We start from the raw sequence: 16,541 nt of genomic DNA, 5'->3' as shown, positions 1-16,541 counted from the left end.
CTAGTTAGGTAACGTTACTTGTTGTGGCAGTACTTGGCTTTCCACCAGTGGATCTCGGATGCCGTTGGTGTCATCTGCGCCTTTAAGAAGATGTTGGGGAAAATATACTAATATTAGACATTTTCAACTGTGACTTTATTAGTTAATAGTATTTTTATATATTTTAAATATTAGTATATTTTATATTTATAATATTTTAACCCCCCCTCCCTCTCTTTATGAAGTGGTACCTTTCCAAGGGAAAGCGCGAAGAAGGTCTGATATAGAGCGCATCAAGTGTGGCTTGCACGCCATGGATGAAGATGGAAGGGATGCCACATATCCCGCCACAGATCATGTAGCAGCCGCAGTATTAAAAGGTAATGTTAGTTTGTTTATGCCTGTCTACTTCTCCTTAGCAAGCTAACATTTATTTGAATTGGGAAGTTGGCTAACAAGTTAACATGCTAATTTTAGCTAACTATCTCTTGTCAGTTTAGCTAGTTAACGTCTACTAAATGCAAGAACGACCATCTGTTTAAAAAGATTTGACTTTGGTTGATGGTGCTTTATTGCCAGAAACAGTGTTAAAGTGCAAACTGTGAACACGGCCTTAAAGTGCAAATGAGCAATTAATTACTAATAATGTGTTAGTCTATTCTTTAGCTTTGCGTCTTTCTCGCCCTTTCTGTTATTGATGCAAGTTCAAATATTTTTTTACTTAGCTGTTCACGTCAACATTGATGATATAACTAGACCTACTATTAGTCTCATTTGTTTGTTAGCGTTAGAAGGCTTGGCTCGTGCATTTTAACTGGAAAGGGCAGACAAACAGTAAGCTAACATCTCATAATCTGTACAGTAACGTAGAGTCTGCACTCTGGCTCGTAAGGTGCTTCCCTGCCACCGCCATCTTGCAGCAGGTTCTGACCCATTCAAATAGAATACAATTTGACTTGTGGATATCATAATGCAGTAAATGCCAAAACCAAGCAGCAGGGATCACCATTTCATAGGTAACTATTTATTTTACAATGTTTTATGAATGTGTTGATATAAATAATGCATCATTATTTTAAGCTTTTATAATGTTAAGTGACTATCCTGAAACTTGTCAGGGATTGCGGGAGGTAGGACTCAGATGCAGAGTTCAAAAGAAAAGGGAATTTGATTGTCAAAAAGGTTAAAGCAAAAGGCCAAGGGCCAAAAATACACAGGAACCAGGGGAAAAACGGGAGACAGAAACTACGAACGTCCACGACGAAAGACAAGGACATGCGTGGCAAAAGACAATGACGCGACAAGTGACAACAGACACACATGGTTTAAATACACTAGGGAGGTGCAGGTGATTGGACACAGGTGGAAACTATCAGACTATCAGGGGATGACGGGACAAGGCAGGAAGTGAAGTTACCCGGGGACACGAGCGGCAGAAAACTACAAAATACAACAGGAAGTGAACCACACCGTGACAAAACTAAGTTCAGGGTGTCTTTAAACAATTAACCTGACACTTTGCTATGCTCTATATCACTTTGTTCTATAGACTGTGTATTTCTAATTATTAAATATTTACCATATGATAAATGTGTTTTCAGCTGCTAATATAGGCACTGACATGCTGTCCAGCCTCTCTAAGGAAGATTTGCGCGATCTCTTTCCTGGGCCAGAGCACTTCTTCAGAAGGAGAACAATTTGGAGACTTACTCATGATGAAAATTAGGTAATGTTAGATTTTAACATTTGGAAGACATTTAACAAAGCAGTGTTTCACATTATCATAGAAGCATTTCCTGCCCATTGTACCTTTATTATATTTTCAGCCTCAAGTTTGTGGTGTTGTTGTTGTTTTTACAGTGTTGTGTTCTTTTCCTTAAAATTATCATTAAATAAATGTATGTCCTATACAGGGTCAGGAAGCAGACCGGGTTAGACCAGGCACCTCCTCTGGGACCTGTGATTTCAGCCCCATTCCCGCCCCCCCAACCACCTTTTTCACCTCTTCCTTCTCCACCACCTGCCTCCCCTCTCCATCCCCCCTCCCCTCGCCAACCCCAAAAGACTAACATGGTGCCAGCAGAATTGCACAGCTTGTGAGCCCACAGTATGTTGTATAGACCGACACAGTGCTGGAGCAATCAATAAGCACCTATTTTAAAAACGGCATGCGATATTCTCTCCAAAGATCTTCGCTGTCTGTCGGTTAATCAGGAATACAGTAACTAGCATGATTTCAATTCAGAGATCAGCAGGGGATGGCTTCCAGTATCCATGCAGCCAGGAAGTCACTGTAATGGCGATGCGTCTCATACAGTACCACCCAATGCTGCGGCACGGATCTGCGACCAGTGGTGCAGAGTATGCAAGTTGCTTCTCAGGTATTCAATATGTGTTTCCAAACGTAACACGGTTGGATAGCTGGCAGGCAAAAATGCAATCAGTGACACTCAAAATTGGAGGGATGTTCTTCATCCTGATCGATCAGGATGAAGCACATATTTATCGTAATTTATTACACAATCTGTTATGTTTGGTTCTTTTCAGGAATCTGTGAAGAAGCAACTTTAAAAAAGAGTCCAGAATGTGACAAAAAGAAGCAGGGAGCAACTTGGAATCTTTGGTTATTAATGTCTGTCCTTTAGGTCCATATGCAATTACATTACTAGCATGCTAAGCGCATTCTACTTACACCACCAAATAAACTAAAGGAAATACTCATTCAATTCAACTATCTGGTTTGTTCTAGTACACTCTTAGAGATACAATTATTATTTTCAAGTAGTTTATGTGTGTGAAATGCTCGATAACGAGCGCTGAGTCAGAATTGCGAGAGAACAAAAGGTTTTTATTGTTGTCCCTCTAGATGGGCACAAGATGTCCGGCTGACTTCGCACAGATCAGCAGCTGAATCCTCTGGGCTAGAAGGACAGACCTGAGCTCTAGAATCCACCCGGGTGAGGATCTCAGGCTGCTGATAGGTACTGTAAACTAAATGTACTGATGGAAAAGTCAATTCAAAAGACTTTCTTGGTGTGTTTTTTCCTTCTCATGTGCACTCCTCGTGGTAGTCAGGTAAGAGAATACGTTCAAACAGAAATAGGTCATATAAATCTTATTTGAAGTTCAATCCATTCTTCAAATGCATTTGCTCCTTTGTTCCTGTGGCAGCTTCAAGACGACACACATATTATGAAAAGAGACGTTCAGGCATCTACTGCCATGTAGATATTTACAGTTTAGTTTCCAGAGGCTTTGAGATATTCACTTGTCTAATGCATCGGACCGGAGAGGAACACCAGAATTATCTTCGCTAAAATAGCCTTTATATTTAGTATAAGTATTAATGAAAGTGTTGTTCGTCTCCAGGTCCCAGCAGCATCGGGTCCTCCTGCTTGCAAACAGCCAATAAACCCGTTTATTACTACATTTATGTTGGAAAACATAAAAACGCACATTTTTAACCACTTTACAAAGCCCTCCCTTAAACATGGCGGATCGTCAAAATCTATCTTAGTGGACAAAGAGGAGGTGGCCTTGTTAAATATCAGCGTCGACGTGCACAGTCCTCTTTGTTCAGTGTGTAATGATCCGAGTGTTGCCTCTTGTGCCCTCAGGTCCTGTTTGCTGCCTTACTGGTTCACTCTGTTCCACCTGGCTCACACCTCCGTCTGCCTCCCTCTGCTGCCCAGTGGAAGTACTGCAGGCTGTTTGTCCACTTTACCTTCTGCTTTCTGACACTAGAGGTCCATGTTTGTCATGTTTTAAGTTGGTCATTAAAACATCAGTAGATGGCCTTGGAGTCGAGGAGCCGGGACTGGCCGAGTCGGAGGCAGGAGTCATGGCACGTTGGTTACAGCTTGTGTGTGTGTGTGTGTGTGTGTGTGTGTGTGTGTGTGTGTGTGTGTGTGTGTGTGTGTGTGTGTGTGTGTGTGGTAAACTCTAGCAAAATGAGTGTAGGGATTGCCATACGAGACTAACTTTTTTTTCATACATATATTTTTTTACTCCGACAGCGTGTTCGTTGACTTCACAATTTAATACTTCTTGGTGAAGCAGAAGTGGTGAGATTAGCTCACGTTCTTTGCCTCGACTAAATGGAGGTGATCCTACATATTTATTTACCATTTGCAGGTCTTTGTACAGCAAGGCAAGTAGCGTTGAGGTATTCTGTTAACGAAGCCAGACTTCGAATCCTACACCAGGCACTGATTTTCTTGCCTTTTTTTTGTTTTTTTGACGTGTCCGGCTGACCGCTGCCCCCCCAACATGCAAGGGGAGGAAAGCCCGTCCATCGCTGCTTGCAGCTTTCATTTTATTTTATTAGTTGTGCACTGCTGTCTTGTTGTCTATTGTCACACTGTCTACTGTCACGCACCAACCGCCAAGACAAATTCCTTGTATGTTTGACATATTTTGACAATAAATGTTTCCTGATTCCTGATCAAAGTGGGTTCAGTAGGAGTCTCAGTACTATGGACTCTGTCTTATGCTTAGAGTCAGACATCAGGAAAGCACAGCACAACAAAGAAGTAGTAATATCTGTTTTCTTTGATCTGGAAAAAGCGTATGATATGCTCTGGAAAGAAGGGTTATTAATTAAGTTGAACTCGATGGGGATTGGTAGGGTATATAATTGGAGGAAGGACTTTTTATTCGACAGGAAAATACAGGTAAGAGTAGATGCATAATATTCTAATGTATATACAGTGGATAATGGAACTCTGCAAGGCAGTATATGTAGTCCGTTACGATTTCTATCATACAAACGTTCTATTGCGTTGACTTTTACTGTGAAAATGTGTGCACTTCCAGTGTTACGTGCGTACTGGTTTTTGCAAAACCACTAGTAAAGATAAACAAATATGTGCCAGGAATCAAGTGGGGATATAGTAGTGGGGATGGCTGTGCCAGGCTTAATCTCTACTACACAATGAGGCCTGCTGGTGTCATTTTGATTCTATGTTATATAGCTGACCCGACCCCGGCCCCCCATCACAGTCCGGAACGATAATGTGGCCCCCAGAGAAAAAACGTTTGGTGACCCCTGCCCTACAGTCTCAATTTCCTCCCTTTCTCCCTGGTTATTCACGTCTCCAAAGGTAGACTTTAATATACAGCAGGAATCGAAGGAGGAGTCGTAGCAAATACCAGCATGGTGCATAATACAGAACTATTCTGACCAGCACTTCTCAGACTCCATGTTGTTATTTACAGACGGCTCCAAAGATCCTGAGTCAGGGTGTGCAGGTGCAGCAGTTTATATCCCGGTGAGTGAGACCTGCATCAGGGAAAGAGTATCACGTCATGTGTCAGTATGTACAACAGAGCTATTGGAAATACTATTGGCCCTGCAGTGGCTGGATAAGAGGGAAATAAACTCACCGTAATTGCATATGACAGTTTCTCAGCACTTTCAAGCATAGGATCTGGTAGATCATCTATCAGGACTGATGGGTGGGATGGAAAAGAAGGGAAGGGAACGTCATTACTTGACTGAGAATAGGACACACAGATTTTACCATTCATTACATAAAATAGGAAAAGCACCCAGCTGGGAGATGCTCACATTGAGATCAACCAGAAACGGTGGAACATTTACTGTTACTATGCGGGAATCTCACTGTCAAGAGGAATCATCTTTTTTTCAGTCCCTTAAGAAGGCAAAACATCGTCTATTGGGGAATCGAGCAGATAAAACATACGGTTTAATTATTCCGTTTTTTGAGAGAAACGGATTTAGGTATTTGGCCATTTTCCCAAACTCTGTTATACAGTCTTAGCACCTTGACCAGAGTGTTTTATATATGAGCCTTTTGTATATTATTTATCTCTTTGTGCTGCATAAACTCACGCTCCACACTCCAGTCCAGATGGTGGCGGTTATGCACCTCTAAGATGGTTTGCTAACTGCAAATAAACACTAAAGAAGAAGAAGAAGCAGAAGAAGACGCAGTAGAAGAAGCAGAAGAAGAAGAAGAAGAAGAAGAAGAAGAAGAGAGGGAGACGCGTAGAAAGTCACCAGAGCTTCACTTAAAGAGTTCACATCGTGTGAGTATGTCCCGTGATACACAGTGTGTGTTTAGTGTGTGTTTGTGTGTTAACGGGCCGTCAACCTTTGCAAAGTTCAGCTAAACCAGTGTTACGTGCCTACTGGTTTTTGAACCTACTGGTTTGTCTACGCGTGCGTGCTTGTTTTCCTCTACAGCAGCAGATGTTTTCTTCCTCGGTCACCTGATTCGTCAAACATTCGCAAACATTTTGCTGAAAATGTTCAAAAGTCATCACGTATCCATTGCAGCAATTACGATTGTATAAGTGAGCACTACGTCACTGCCACGTATGAAGAAAATATTTATTAAAAGATCGGGTCGACCTGGATTCGAACCCTGTCAAGCAAAATAACAACACATCACACGTCGGACGCGATACGCCGTCGGCCACTCGAGCTCACTGATGTCGCTGCTGTTTCCGGTGTTACGTGCCTACTGGTTTTTGAACCTACTGGTTTGTCTACGCGTGCGTGTTTGTTTCCCCCCTACAGCGGCAGATGTTGTCTGCCTCAGTCACCTGATTCGTCACACCTTCGCAAACATATTGCTGAAAAAGTCATCACATATCCATTGCAGCGATTACGATCGTATTAGTGAACACTACGTCACTGCCACGTATGAAGAAATACATTGAAGAAAATAGATTTATTAAAAGATCGCCGCAACCTGGATTCGATCCCCCTCGAGCAAAATGACAAAACGTTACAACACGGACGCGCTACGCCGTCGGCCACTCGAGCTCACTGGTATCGCCGCTGTTTCCTGTACTTGTCATCACATTGTACATCGGCAGTGGCTAGAAAACCATTTGGTTCAGAGGGAACCAAGACAACTGGTTTTGGTGGCGTATCGTTCAACTCTCCCAAACATGTGTATCGATACTTTTTCGCGAGGCTGCAGCTTTCCACCACCGACTCATTTGGACAAAAGGGGGGATTCTGTTCGGACGGTCATTGTGCATCACAGCCACTTAAGAACGTCGTTTAAGAAAATATAGATTAAAATATATTTTAATGAAAGATCGCCACAACCTGGATTCGAACCGTGTCGAACAAAATAACAAAGTTTCGGGACGTCTGCTCTAAGCGGTGGGCCACTCGAGCTTGATAGTCGATGTTGAAAGTTTCCTTATTGTTTTGTTAAATTGTATACAGTTGTAAACCTCTTGGTTCAAGGTGAACCAAGACAACTGTTTTTTTGGTGGCGTATCGTTGAACACTTTATCAGTGCTTTTTCGTGATGCTTTATACTGTGAAAATACTCAATACTTATTGACACTAAGCACAGAAGGATGAAATATTAGTAATGTTCTATTCACAAAATGAAGAAATGGACGTCATGATTTACAGCCAATGTAAACACTGCTTGATTAGAGTTTTTGTAAAAACCTTAAGGCCTTAATCGTCTTATAAGTAATTGTTTGATGGCTCACAATTTGCAAACAAATAAAAAAATCACCATGCCTGAATATCTACAAGAGCAAAAAGTCAGGAGCAATTATAATTGGATTACATTTATTTTGTCCATCCCAAAAAGAAATTTTAGCATTAGAGGGCTTTACAATCTATACGACATCCTCTGTCCCAGGACTCTCACATCGAAACAGGAAAAATTCCCCAAAAACCCTTTTAACAGAGAAAAGAGGAAGAAACCTGTGGAAGAGCAAACCCGGAGGGATCCTTCTCCCAAGATGGACAGAAGTGCAATAGTCTACAGAATGATCATCATAAGAGCTACAAAACAGTCAATGCACAGAACCACAGAGGCAAGACCAGGGTCCAGATAGACCCATGACCCACGGTGACCTGTGAAGAGACAAAGCACAAAGACTGAGGCTGGCATGCAGTAGGTGCAGAGTGGACAGTGGCAGCAGTGATGGCAAATTTCCACCGTATTATTACGTTTACAATATGACTTATCTCCCTGTTTGTAATGTTAGACGTCTCTGTATTTAGAACCTTTCAATTCCACCCAGATAAGACTAATGTTTTAGGACACCATGTTTTCAGCAAGATGATTATCAGAGGTGAGACGTAGTCAGGGGGGGTCGCTCAGAGGAAACGCATTCGTTCAAACGTTCATTAGCACCCTTGTTGATTGGATTGTCTCTGTTTTGCCAATGGGAAGGAGATGTTCAGTTCTTGTACACTGGATCTGAGAAGAAGCATTGACGAGTAATATATTATATTTGTAAGATTACAGAACTGTCAGTTTAATCTTACCTATGACCTTTGCCCCTGGACTTTGCTGTGCATCCCCACATTCTCTACATAGTTCTGTCAGGTTTTCTAGCACACAAGTATGATTACTTTCTTAATAACATCTAAATGCATATGACAAAAAAAATCGTTCACTTCAGGAGGGTCCATTGGTGCTCTTTTTGTTCTATAGCCTTTCGAGATATATTTCTACTGAGCAGAGGTCGCACCAACTTTGCAATTCTCCCTTCATACTGATGTTGCTAATTAACGTGATTGCTTAATCCCCGGTGTATTTTCGGATTTCACGTCTGTAAAGCACTTTTTTAACGGTGTGGATGTAATGTGTAAATAACTGTATGAAGCATCGCGAAAAAGCACCAACACACATGTTTGGAAGTGTTCCACAACACGCCATCAAAAACCAGTTGTCTTGGTTCACCTTGAACCAAGAGGTTTACAACTGTATACAATTTAACAAAACAATAAGGAAACTTTCAACATCGACTATCAAGCTCGAGTGGCCCACCGCTTAGAGCAGACGTCCTGAAACTTTGTTATTTTGTTCGACACGGTTCGAATCCAGGTTGTGGCGATCTTTCATTAAAATATATTTTAATCTATATTTTCTTAAACGACGTTCTTAAGTGGCTGTGATGCACAATGACCGTCCGAACAGAATCCCCCCTTTTGTCCAAATGAGTCGGTGGTGGAAAGCTGCAGCCTCGCGAAAAAGTATCGATACACATGTTTGGGAGAGTTGAACGATACGCCACCAAAACCAGTTGTCTTGGTTCCCTCTGAACCAAATGGTTTTCTAGCCACTGCCGATGTACAATGTGATGACAAGTACAGGAAACAGCGGTGATTTTAGTGAGCTCGAGTGGCCGACGGCGTAGCGCGTTCGTCTTGTAACGTTTTGTCATTTTGCTCGAGGGGGATCGAATCCAGGTTGCGGCGATCATTTAATAAATTTATTTTCTTCAATGTATTTCTTCATACGTGGCAGTGACGTAGTGTTCACTAATACGATCGTAATCGCTGCAATGGATATGTGATGACTTTTGAACATTTTCAGCAATATGTTTGCGAAGGTGTGACGAATCAGGTGACTGAGGCAGACAACATCTGCCGCTGTAGGGGGGAAACAAACACGCACGCGTAGACAAACCAGTAGGTTCAAAAACCAGTAGACACGTAACACCGGTACTTGTCATCACATTGTACATCGTAGGTGGCTTGAAAACCTCTTGGTTCAGAGTGAACCGAGACAACTGGTTTTTGGTGGCGTGTCGTTGAACACTTTATCGGCGCTTTCTCGCGATGCTTGATACTGTGAAATACTCAATAATTATTAACACTAAGCCACAGAAGGATTGTAATATCAGTAATGTTCTGCCCACAAAATGAAGAAATGGACGTCATGATTTACAGCCAATGTAAACACTGCTTGATTAGAGTTCAGTTTAGTTTATTAACCAGAAACCTGTGGGAGAGCAAAGCCGGAAGTGCAATAGTCTACAGAATGATCATCATAAGAGCTACAAAACAGTCAATGCACAGAACCACAGAGGCAAGACCAGGTCCAGATAGACCCACGATCCATGGTGACCTGTGAGGACACAAAGCACAAAGACTGAGGCTGGCATGCAGTAGGTGCAGAGTGGACAGTGGCAGCAGTGATGGCAAATTTCCACCGTATTATTATTACTTTTACAATATGACTTATGTCCCTGTTTGTAATGTTCGACTTCTCTGTATTTAGACCCTTTCAATTCCACCCAGATTAGACGAATGTTTTAGGACACCATGTTTTCAGCAAGATGATTATCAGAGGTGAGACGTAGTCAGGGGGGGTTCTCTAAGTTCATTAGCACCCTTGTTGATTGGATTGTCTCTGTTTTGACAATGGGAAGGAGATGTTTTGATGTTCAGATGTTGTACACTGGATCTGAGAAGAAGCATTGACGAGTAATATATTATATTTGTAAGATTACAGAACTGTCAGTTTAATCTTACCCATCACCTAGCACATTGTTCCTGTTTTCTAGCACATTACACAAGTATGATTACTTCCTCAATAACATCTAAATGCATACAGTGCATCCGGAGAATTCACAGCGCTTTTTCCACATTTTGTTATGTTACAGCCTTAACATTTGAGTGTCATGGCAAAGCCTGTGAATACTTATGTACATGTTATGTTTTCGTTCTTTATTTTTAGATTTGCAAAAAACAGTTTTCACTTTGTCGTTATGGGTTGTTGTGTGTAGAATGTTGAGGAAAATAATGAATTGAATCCATTTTGGAATAAGGCTGTAACATTACAAAATGTGGAAAAAGTGAAGCGTTGTGAATACTTTCCGGATGCACTGTATGACAAAAAAAACTTGTCCACTTTGCGAGGGTCCATCGGGGCTCTCTTTTTTCTGAAGCTTTTCAAGATATATTTCTACTGAGCAGAGGTCGCCCAAACTTTGCAATTCTCACTTTATACTTATGTTGCTAATTAACGTGATCGCTTAATCCCAGTGTATTTTCGGATTTCACATCCGTAAAGCACTTTTTTAACAATGTGGATGTAATGTGTAACTAACTGTATCAAGCATCGCGAAAATACACCAACACACATGGAAGTGTTCCACGACACGCCACCAAAAACCAGTTGTCTCAGTTCAATCTGAACGATGTATAATGTGATGACAAGTACAGGAAACAACAGAGACATCAGTGAGCTCGAGTGGCCGACAGCGTATCGCGTGCGTCGTGTAATGTGTTGTTATTTTGCTTGACAGGGTTTGAATCCAGGTAGAGGCGATCTTTTAATAAATATTTTCTTCATACGTGGCAGTGACGTAGTATGTGATGACTTTTGAACATTTTCAGCAATATGTTTGCGAATGTTTGACTAATCAGGTGACCGAGGAAGAAAACATCTGCCGCTGTAGAGGGAAACGAGCACGCACGCTTAGACAAACCAGTAGGTTCAAAAACCAGTACGCACATAACACTGAAACTGCGCACATTTTAACAGTAAAAGTCAACGCAATAGAACGTTTGTATGATAGCACACCGTCTGTGACGCAACAATATCTATAATATAGCAGAGTAACATTAGAAGAATGAATATGAATACGTCATCGTGTGTTAACAACAGTAGTTGACTACACGCAGACACATTTACATTCGTCCATGTACACAGATACTCGTTCATCTGTGCGCTGTTTGATGCAATATAGTTATTAATATAGTAACAACACATTTATTGCTGTAGGTAATAACACAGTTTGTGGTGGCAGACTCGTTGCTGTTGGCTCTGATATTTATTTCCAGTATTGTTGTGTTGCTTCAGTGCTCAGAGACACTTTAAGGAGAGTAAACGTGTTCACATCTCCACCACTAGGGGGCAGAATACGACTATTTAAACCACAGATTTAATCATATTGAACTGTTGTTATTTATCTCGGTTACTGGGACAGATGCATTGAATGCTTGTGTTTCTTCTATTTGATATTCTTGGATAATTGGAAACCATAGTCGTAAACATCATGTATGTTGATGTCATGGAGGAGTGAACACGTGTTGTTCATGAATCAATAAATAAGAATAGAAACGTTTTGGTTCATTCACTTTGGTGTAATCGTCACACTTCCGTCCTAAATCAAACTCCCCCCAGTCAGCCGAAGACACTGCACTGCCCCCCCTCGGCCGGACCATTTGACTGCAGGACCAGGAGACAATGAATGAGGGGAAGATGGACGGAGCCAAATAGAGGACAATAGGACAATGAGCCTAAACATACAGCCTGGGCTACAATGGAATAGTTCACATCAAAGCATTCGTGTTGTAAAACGGCCCAAAGCCCAAACCTCAACCACACCGATTGGTTCTTAAATGAGATGAACAGTCAAACGTTTGGACACGTTTACTCATTCGATTCAATGAGAAAGTGTCCAAACCTTTGGACTGAATTTGGCAACAAAAACATCTGTAATAACCGAGATCCATTTATATTCACTAGCTAAGGTTTCTTCATATGCTACCCTGCTATACGCTGGATCACTGACGCATTTATACCCTACAAACTTTCCATTCCAGGACTTTTACTGTGAAAATGTGCACTTCTGATTTAGCTGCTGCGCTTCCATTTGGCTTTATAGGAAAAAAACACAAAAGTGATTTACGAAAAACAAAATGTGTTTTTTCAATAACGTGTGAGCTCTCCCAGCAGGTTGGTGTGAAGGTGTGAAGGTGTGGACTCTGCTATGAATCAGGCTGAGGACCCAGAGGACGGAGTCCCTCCCTCTGAAGCCCCTCTGTGTGGGGAACATGACAGCCAGACCAAAGCTCAGAGGTGAGAGGACCATCTCCAACTGTCCTCCACTCGTCTCCATGTCCCAACGTCTCTGACTCACTGACTCTGGTTCTACATGTGTCACCAGGACCCAACATGGACCTGGACCCAGCTGTGTGTCCATGAAGAGTAACCAGTCTATGGATCCTCCTATATACTTTAAAGATGTTGGTCCTTCTGTTGATGCAAGGTGAGGGTCTCAGGCTGATGATGAGGTGTTTCTACCAGACTCTCTGGTGGAGGTTCTGGGTTTCTTGCTCCAGGGCCCTTCAGCAGTGTCCAGTGAGGGAGGGAGAGCTCCATGGAGGACTTGGTGAGACCTGTTTGGGACTAAACCAAACTGACTGGTGAAGAAAACAGTGAGCTGAAAGACTGAGCTGTTGATTGTCAGTGGGACCAGCAGGACCAGTAGACATTAAACCACTACAGGGAGTCATGTGGTCCACATCCAGACCTCACGTCATGGACCTTTACCTTGTTTTGGTCTCTGTGAGGACGGACACCATGTGAGCTGAGGCTTCATGATTAGATGATGATGTGATGATGTAATCTCAGTGTTTCTTTCAGGTCACATCAGCAGAGAGGAAAGTCTCCTGAACCCAGATGTTTGTCCATGAAGAGTGATCGGTCTATTGAGCATTGGATTAACTTCAAAGATGGACGCCGTTCTTATGACCCAGAGTAAGTTCCTAAACAGTTGTGAATTATAGAAATCGTGCTTTGTTTAAAGTGTTGTTTCCATGACGATCAATCATGACAGAACTCATTATCTTCATCTAACTCAGGGGTGCCAAGCTCATTTTCTCGTTATCACTTTATGTTTGCATTTTCAACACAGATAGGGTACACACATACATATATGTATACACATACATACGTACATACCCATAGCCACAAAGAGAAATGGGGGGGGGGGGGGAAGAAAAAAAGAGAAAATAAAAAATAGAGGGGGGGTGAAAATGGTCTGCATGGCTCTGTACTTTCTATAACGAAGTTAATCCTGAGGCAACATTCATGTGCTCTTCTCCTATACTGTTGTTGATGTGTTGATCTTCTTCCATTTCACCCATTTGTCACGTCATTGTTCCTCTTTGGTTCTGATTTTGTGAGTTAACAGTTCCACATGTTAGGTTTCTTTCAAAGAACTGGATCCACTAGGCAGACCGAACTTCAGTACCGAAGTTTATTTTAACACGCCGGTTGATGAAGGTTGATACTGGGGAAGCTCCGGACGGGAACTGGCGAGGCAGAGAGAAGAGCTGGTCAAGGCGGAGGAGCAGGACAGAGTAAAACTGGGGAAGAAGCAGACGGCTGGGAGTTAAATCCTGGACAGCAATACCAGTACTAATAGTTAAGCAACCAAAATACTATTTGAAAGAACAGCAGTCGGGAAGATTATTACCACAAGAGTAACTGACGAACTGGCGAAGACTGTAAAATCAGACTGGGCTTAAATACTTGAGGCGAGTAGAGGCAATCAAGAAGATCAGCAGCAGGTGGCAGGAATTGCTGGAAGATCTCATCTAGACCAGCTGACAACCGGGAGGGGGAGGGGAGAAAAAACTCAAAAGACCGACAGACCCAACACCATATCGTATAGTTCAGTCGCTATCTTCATCAATGCCTCTATTGTTGATGGTTCTTTCCTTTTCCATCTCTTTTTAATGGCCTTTTTGCTAGCTGTTAGCAGGGGTTTCAATAGATACCTGTCTTTTCTACACATCATCTCCTATAATATTACCATGGTAAAGAAACATACATGATTTAGGTACGTCATAGCCCAGGATTCTGACAATGGTGGAATGAACCTTTTCCCAGAATTCAGTAATTTCTGGACAAAGCCAAAATACATGGGAGTGGTTTACATGTACTGCCCCACAATTCCTCCAACATGGTTGGGCATTAGACAGACACCTGCTTGTGATTTGGGGAGTAATAAAGAATCTGATGACATTTTTACAACAGTGCTCCCTCCACATTCATGAGGATGTTGAGGATCGTTGTGTCCTCCAAATATTTAACCATTCATCATTTGTGATTTTCACTTCAAGTTCTTGTTCCCATTTTAGTTTTACATAACATGTTGTTTTTCCTAGATTTTCCATCAGTTGTTGATATAGGGTCGATATGATTCAATATTTTTTTGAGTTGTAAACTCCCATTACAGTTGTAATTCTTCCATTTTTACCCGGTTTAATTTTGTCCTTTATTTTGCTGTTAAAAAATCCCTTAATAAGATATCTGAAGTGGTCCTGGCTATTTAGCGTGTATTTGTCTTTCAGCTCCTGGAAGCTTGCCATACTTCCATCTTTGATAACTGTGCATATTGCTGTTATTCCGTATGAAATCCATTGTTTAAACCTCAGAGCAACAATACCTTGAATAAATTGTGTATCGTAGGCTATCCATCGTAGAGGCCCGAGCTCCTCCTCTAGTCGTTTTTTCCTTATTACTTTAAACCACAGCTCTAATGTAAATCTGTTCAAGTAGATGTTTTGCCATACTTCTGTCTCTAATAAGCTTTGTATTTCCCTTCCTTCTACAGAAACGTTTTGATTTTTCCACTTTGCTTGGTAATCGTTGGTACACCAGTACAGTTGCAATCAAAATTATTCAACCCCCCATTGCACATTAGGTTTATTGGCAAAATACACAATTTCTCAGCTGTTTGCAATAAACAAATTACACAAGAATTGTTTAAGTAGTTTAATGAAACTGATATTACAAACACAGCAAAAATTGGAGTGTTGAAATTTCAGGGTTAAAAATTTCCGAGTTGATTTTCACTCAGAGTGTAATTTTAACACATTCTGATTCAAATGGTGTTCAGTGTTGGAGTTATTTGGCAGAGTTGATCATGTCAGTGTTAACCCAACTCCGCAGAGATGTAATTAAGCTCGGCCCATGCCTTTCACTTCTTTGGTTAGTGACGGAGAAGACAAGTCTGCGCCATTTTCTACCTCTCATGCAGTACTACACGGTAAGTGCAATTAAGTTAAACTTACTGAATCAATTAAAAATTGAATTTCAGTATGAACAATTAAATAGCTGCAGAGAGTATATACCTTACACAGCCGTGTTTGTTGCCAGGACTGAACAGTAAATTTGTCCTCGTGGTTAGCTAGCTAGTTAGCAGTGTACGGTAAGCTAGCTAACAGTTTGTTACTAAAACTATCTCCAACTTTATCAATAATGATTTAACAATTCACAGGCATGCTCAAAGCTAGGACATACAAAGCAATGATTTTTAACTATATAAAATCTTGTTTGAGGCTGGAGCTAACGTTTTTTTTTCCACTTGGAAGATCAAAGGGACCCAATAAACGTGTCCCAACATGCAGACGGGTGTTTCACGTGTCTAGTTCATATGTCTAGCTATCCATCAGATTCTATGACCTGCAGTGTTGGAAAAAGTACTCATTTACTTAAGTAAAAGTATGTAAGTATTACCATTACTATAATTACCAAGTTAAAGCTAAAGTACAGAATTAGCAGAAAATCGCGGTGTGACTGATTTATATGAAATACATTTAAGTGCATCATTGAATACTTATGAGTCGGTGCATAAGCAGACAATTTTCTGGAAAGTAGTACCTTTTCCAATACTGCAGGTCACAGAATCTGATGTGTCACCAAAAATGGTGTAACACTGTCGACTTTTTACCGTTCTTGCTTAAATGTTTATTTACTTTGTCAAACTTTATTGCATGTCTCAGTCAAAATGCTGGTCCAGGTGAAGTACAGCCAACAGCATAAGTATGTAAAGTTGGATGAGGATGAAGGACTGTTTGACTCTGCAATTCCATGAAAAAGCTCTTTACATGCCTTTATCAGACTCTTATACTGTAAATGGGTGTACGTTGCTAAACATTTTCAGTTCTGCAATGTGCTTCATAAAGTGTAAAGTATAATATACACCAAAACAGTCATTAAAAAAAAAAAAGGTAATCATCAATT

The 16,541-nt window shown here is 41.3% G+C and overlaps 1 protein-coding gene across 39 annotated transcripts in view; it reads left to right on the top strand.

The window, feature by feature from the left end:
* LOC120812009 (uncharacterized) overlaps positions 1-16,541 on the top strand; it is a 519,303-nt gene that overhangs the window by 352,692 nt on the left and 150,070 nt on the right. For 5 of the 39 annotated variants that reach the window (XM_078096904.1, XM_078096911.1, XM_078096912.1 and 2 more), the window contains exon 4: positions 13,152-13,265. The exons of 23 other annotated variants lie outside the window; for them this stretch is intronic. In XM_078096904.1, the coding sequence (XP_077953030.1) occupies positions 13,152-13,265 (114 nt within the window). Of the gene's footprint in view, positions 1-5,918; positions 6,031-11,906; positions 12,585-12,672; positions 12,775-13,151; positions 13,266-16,541 lie in introns of those variants that run through there. 11 more of the 39 variants (XM_078096917.1, XM_078096922.1, XM_078096906.1 and 8 more) reach the window with 8 other exon arrangements.

The sequence above is a fragment of the Gasterosteus aculeatus genome, chromosome 21 (genome assembly GCF_964276395.1).
Source record: "Gasterosteus aculeatus chromosome 21, fGasAcu3.hap1.1, whole genome shotgun sequence".
NCBI lineage: Eukaryota > Metazoa > Chordata > Actinopteri > Perciformes > Gasterosteidae > Gasterosteus > Gasterosteus aculeatus.
Note: the sequence above shows the minus strand (reverse complement) of the source record. Positions and strands in the feature narration are given on the sequence as shown.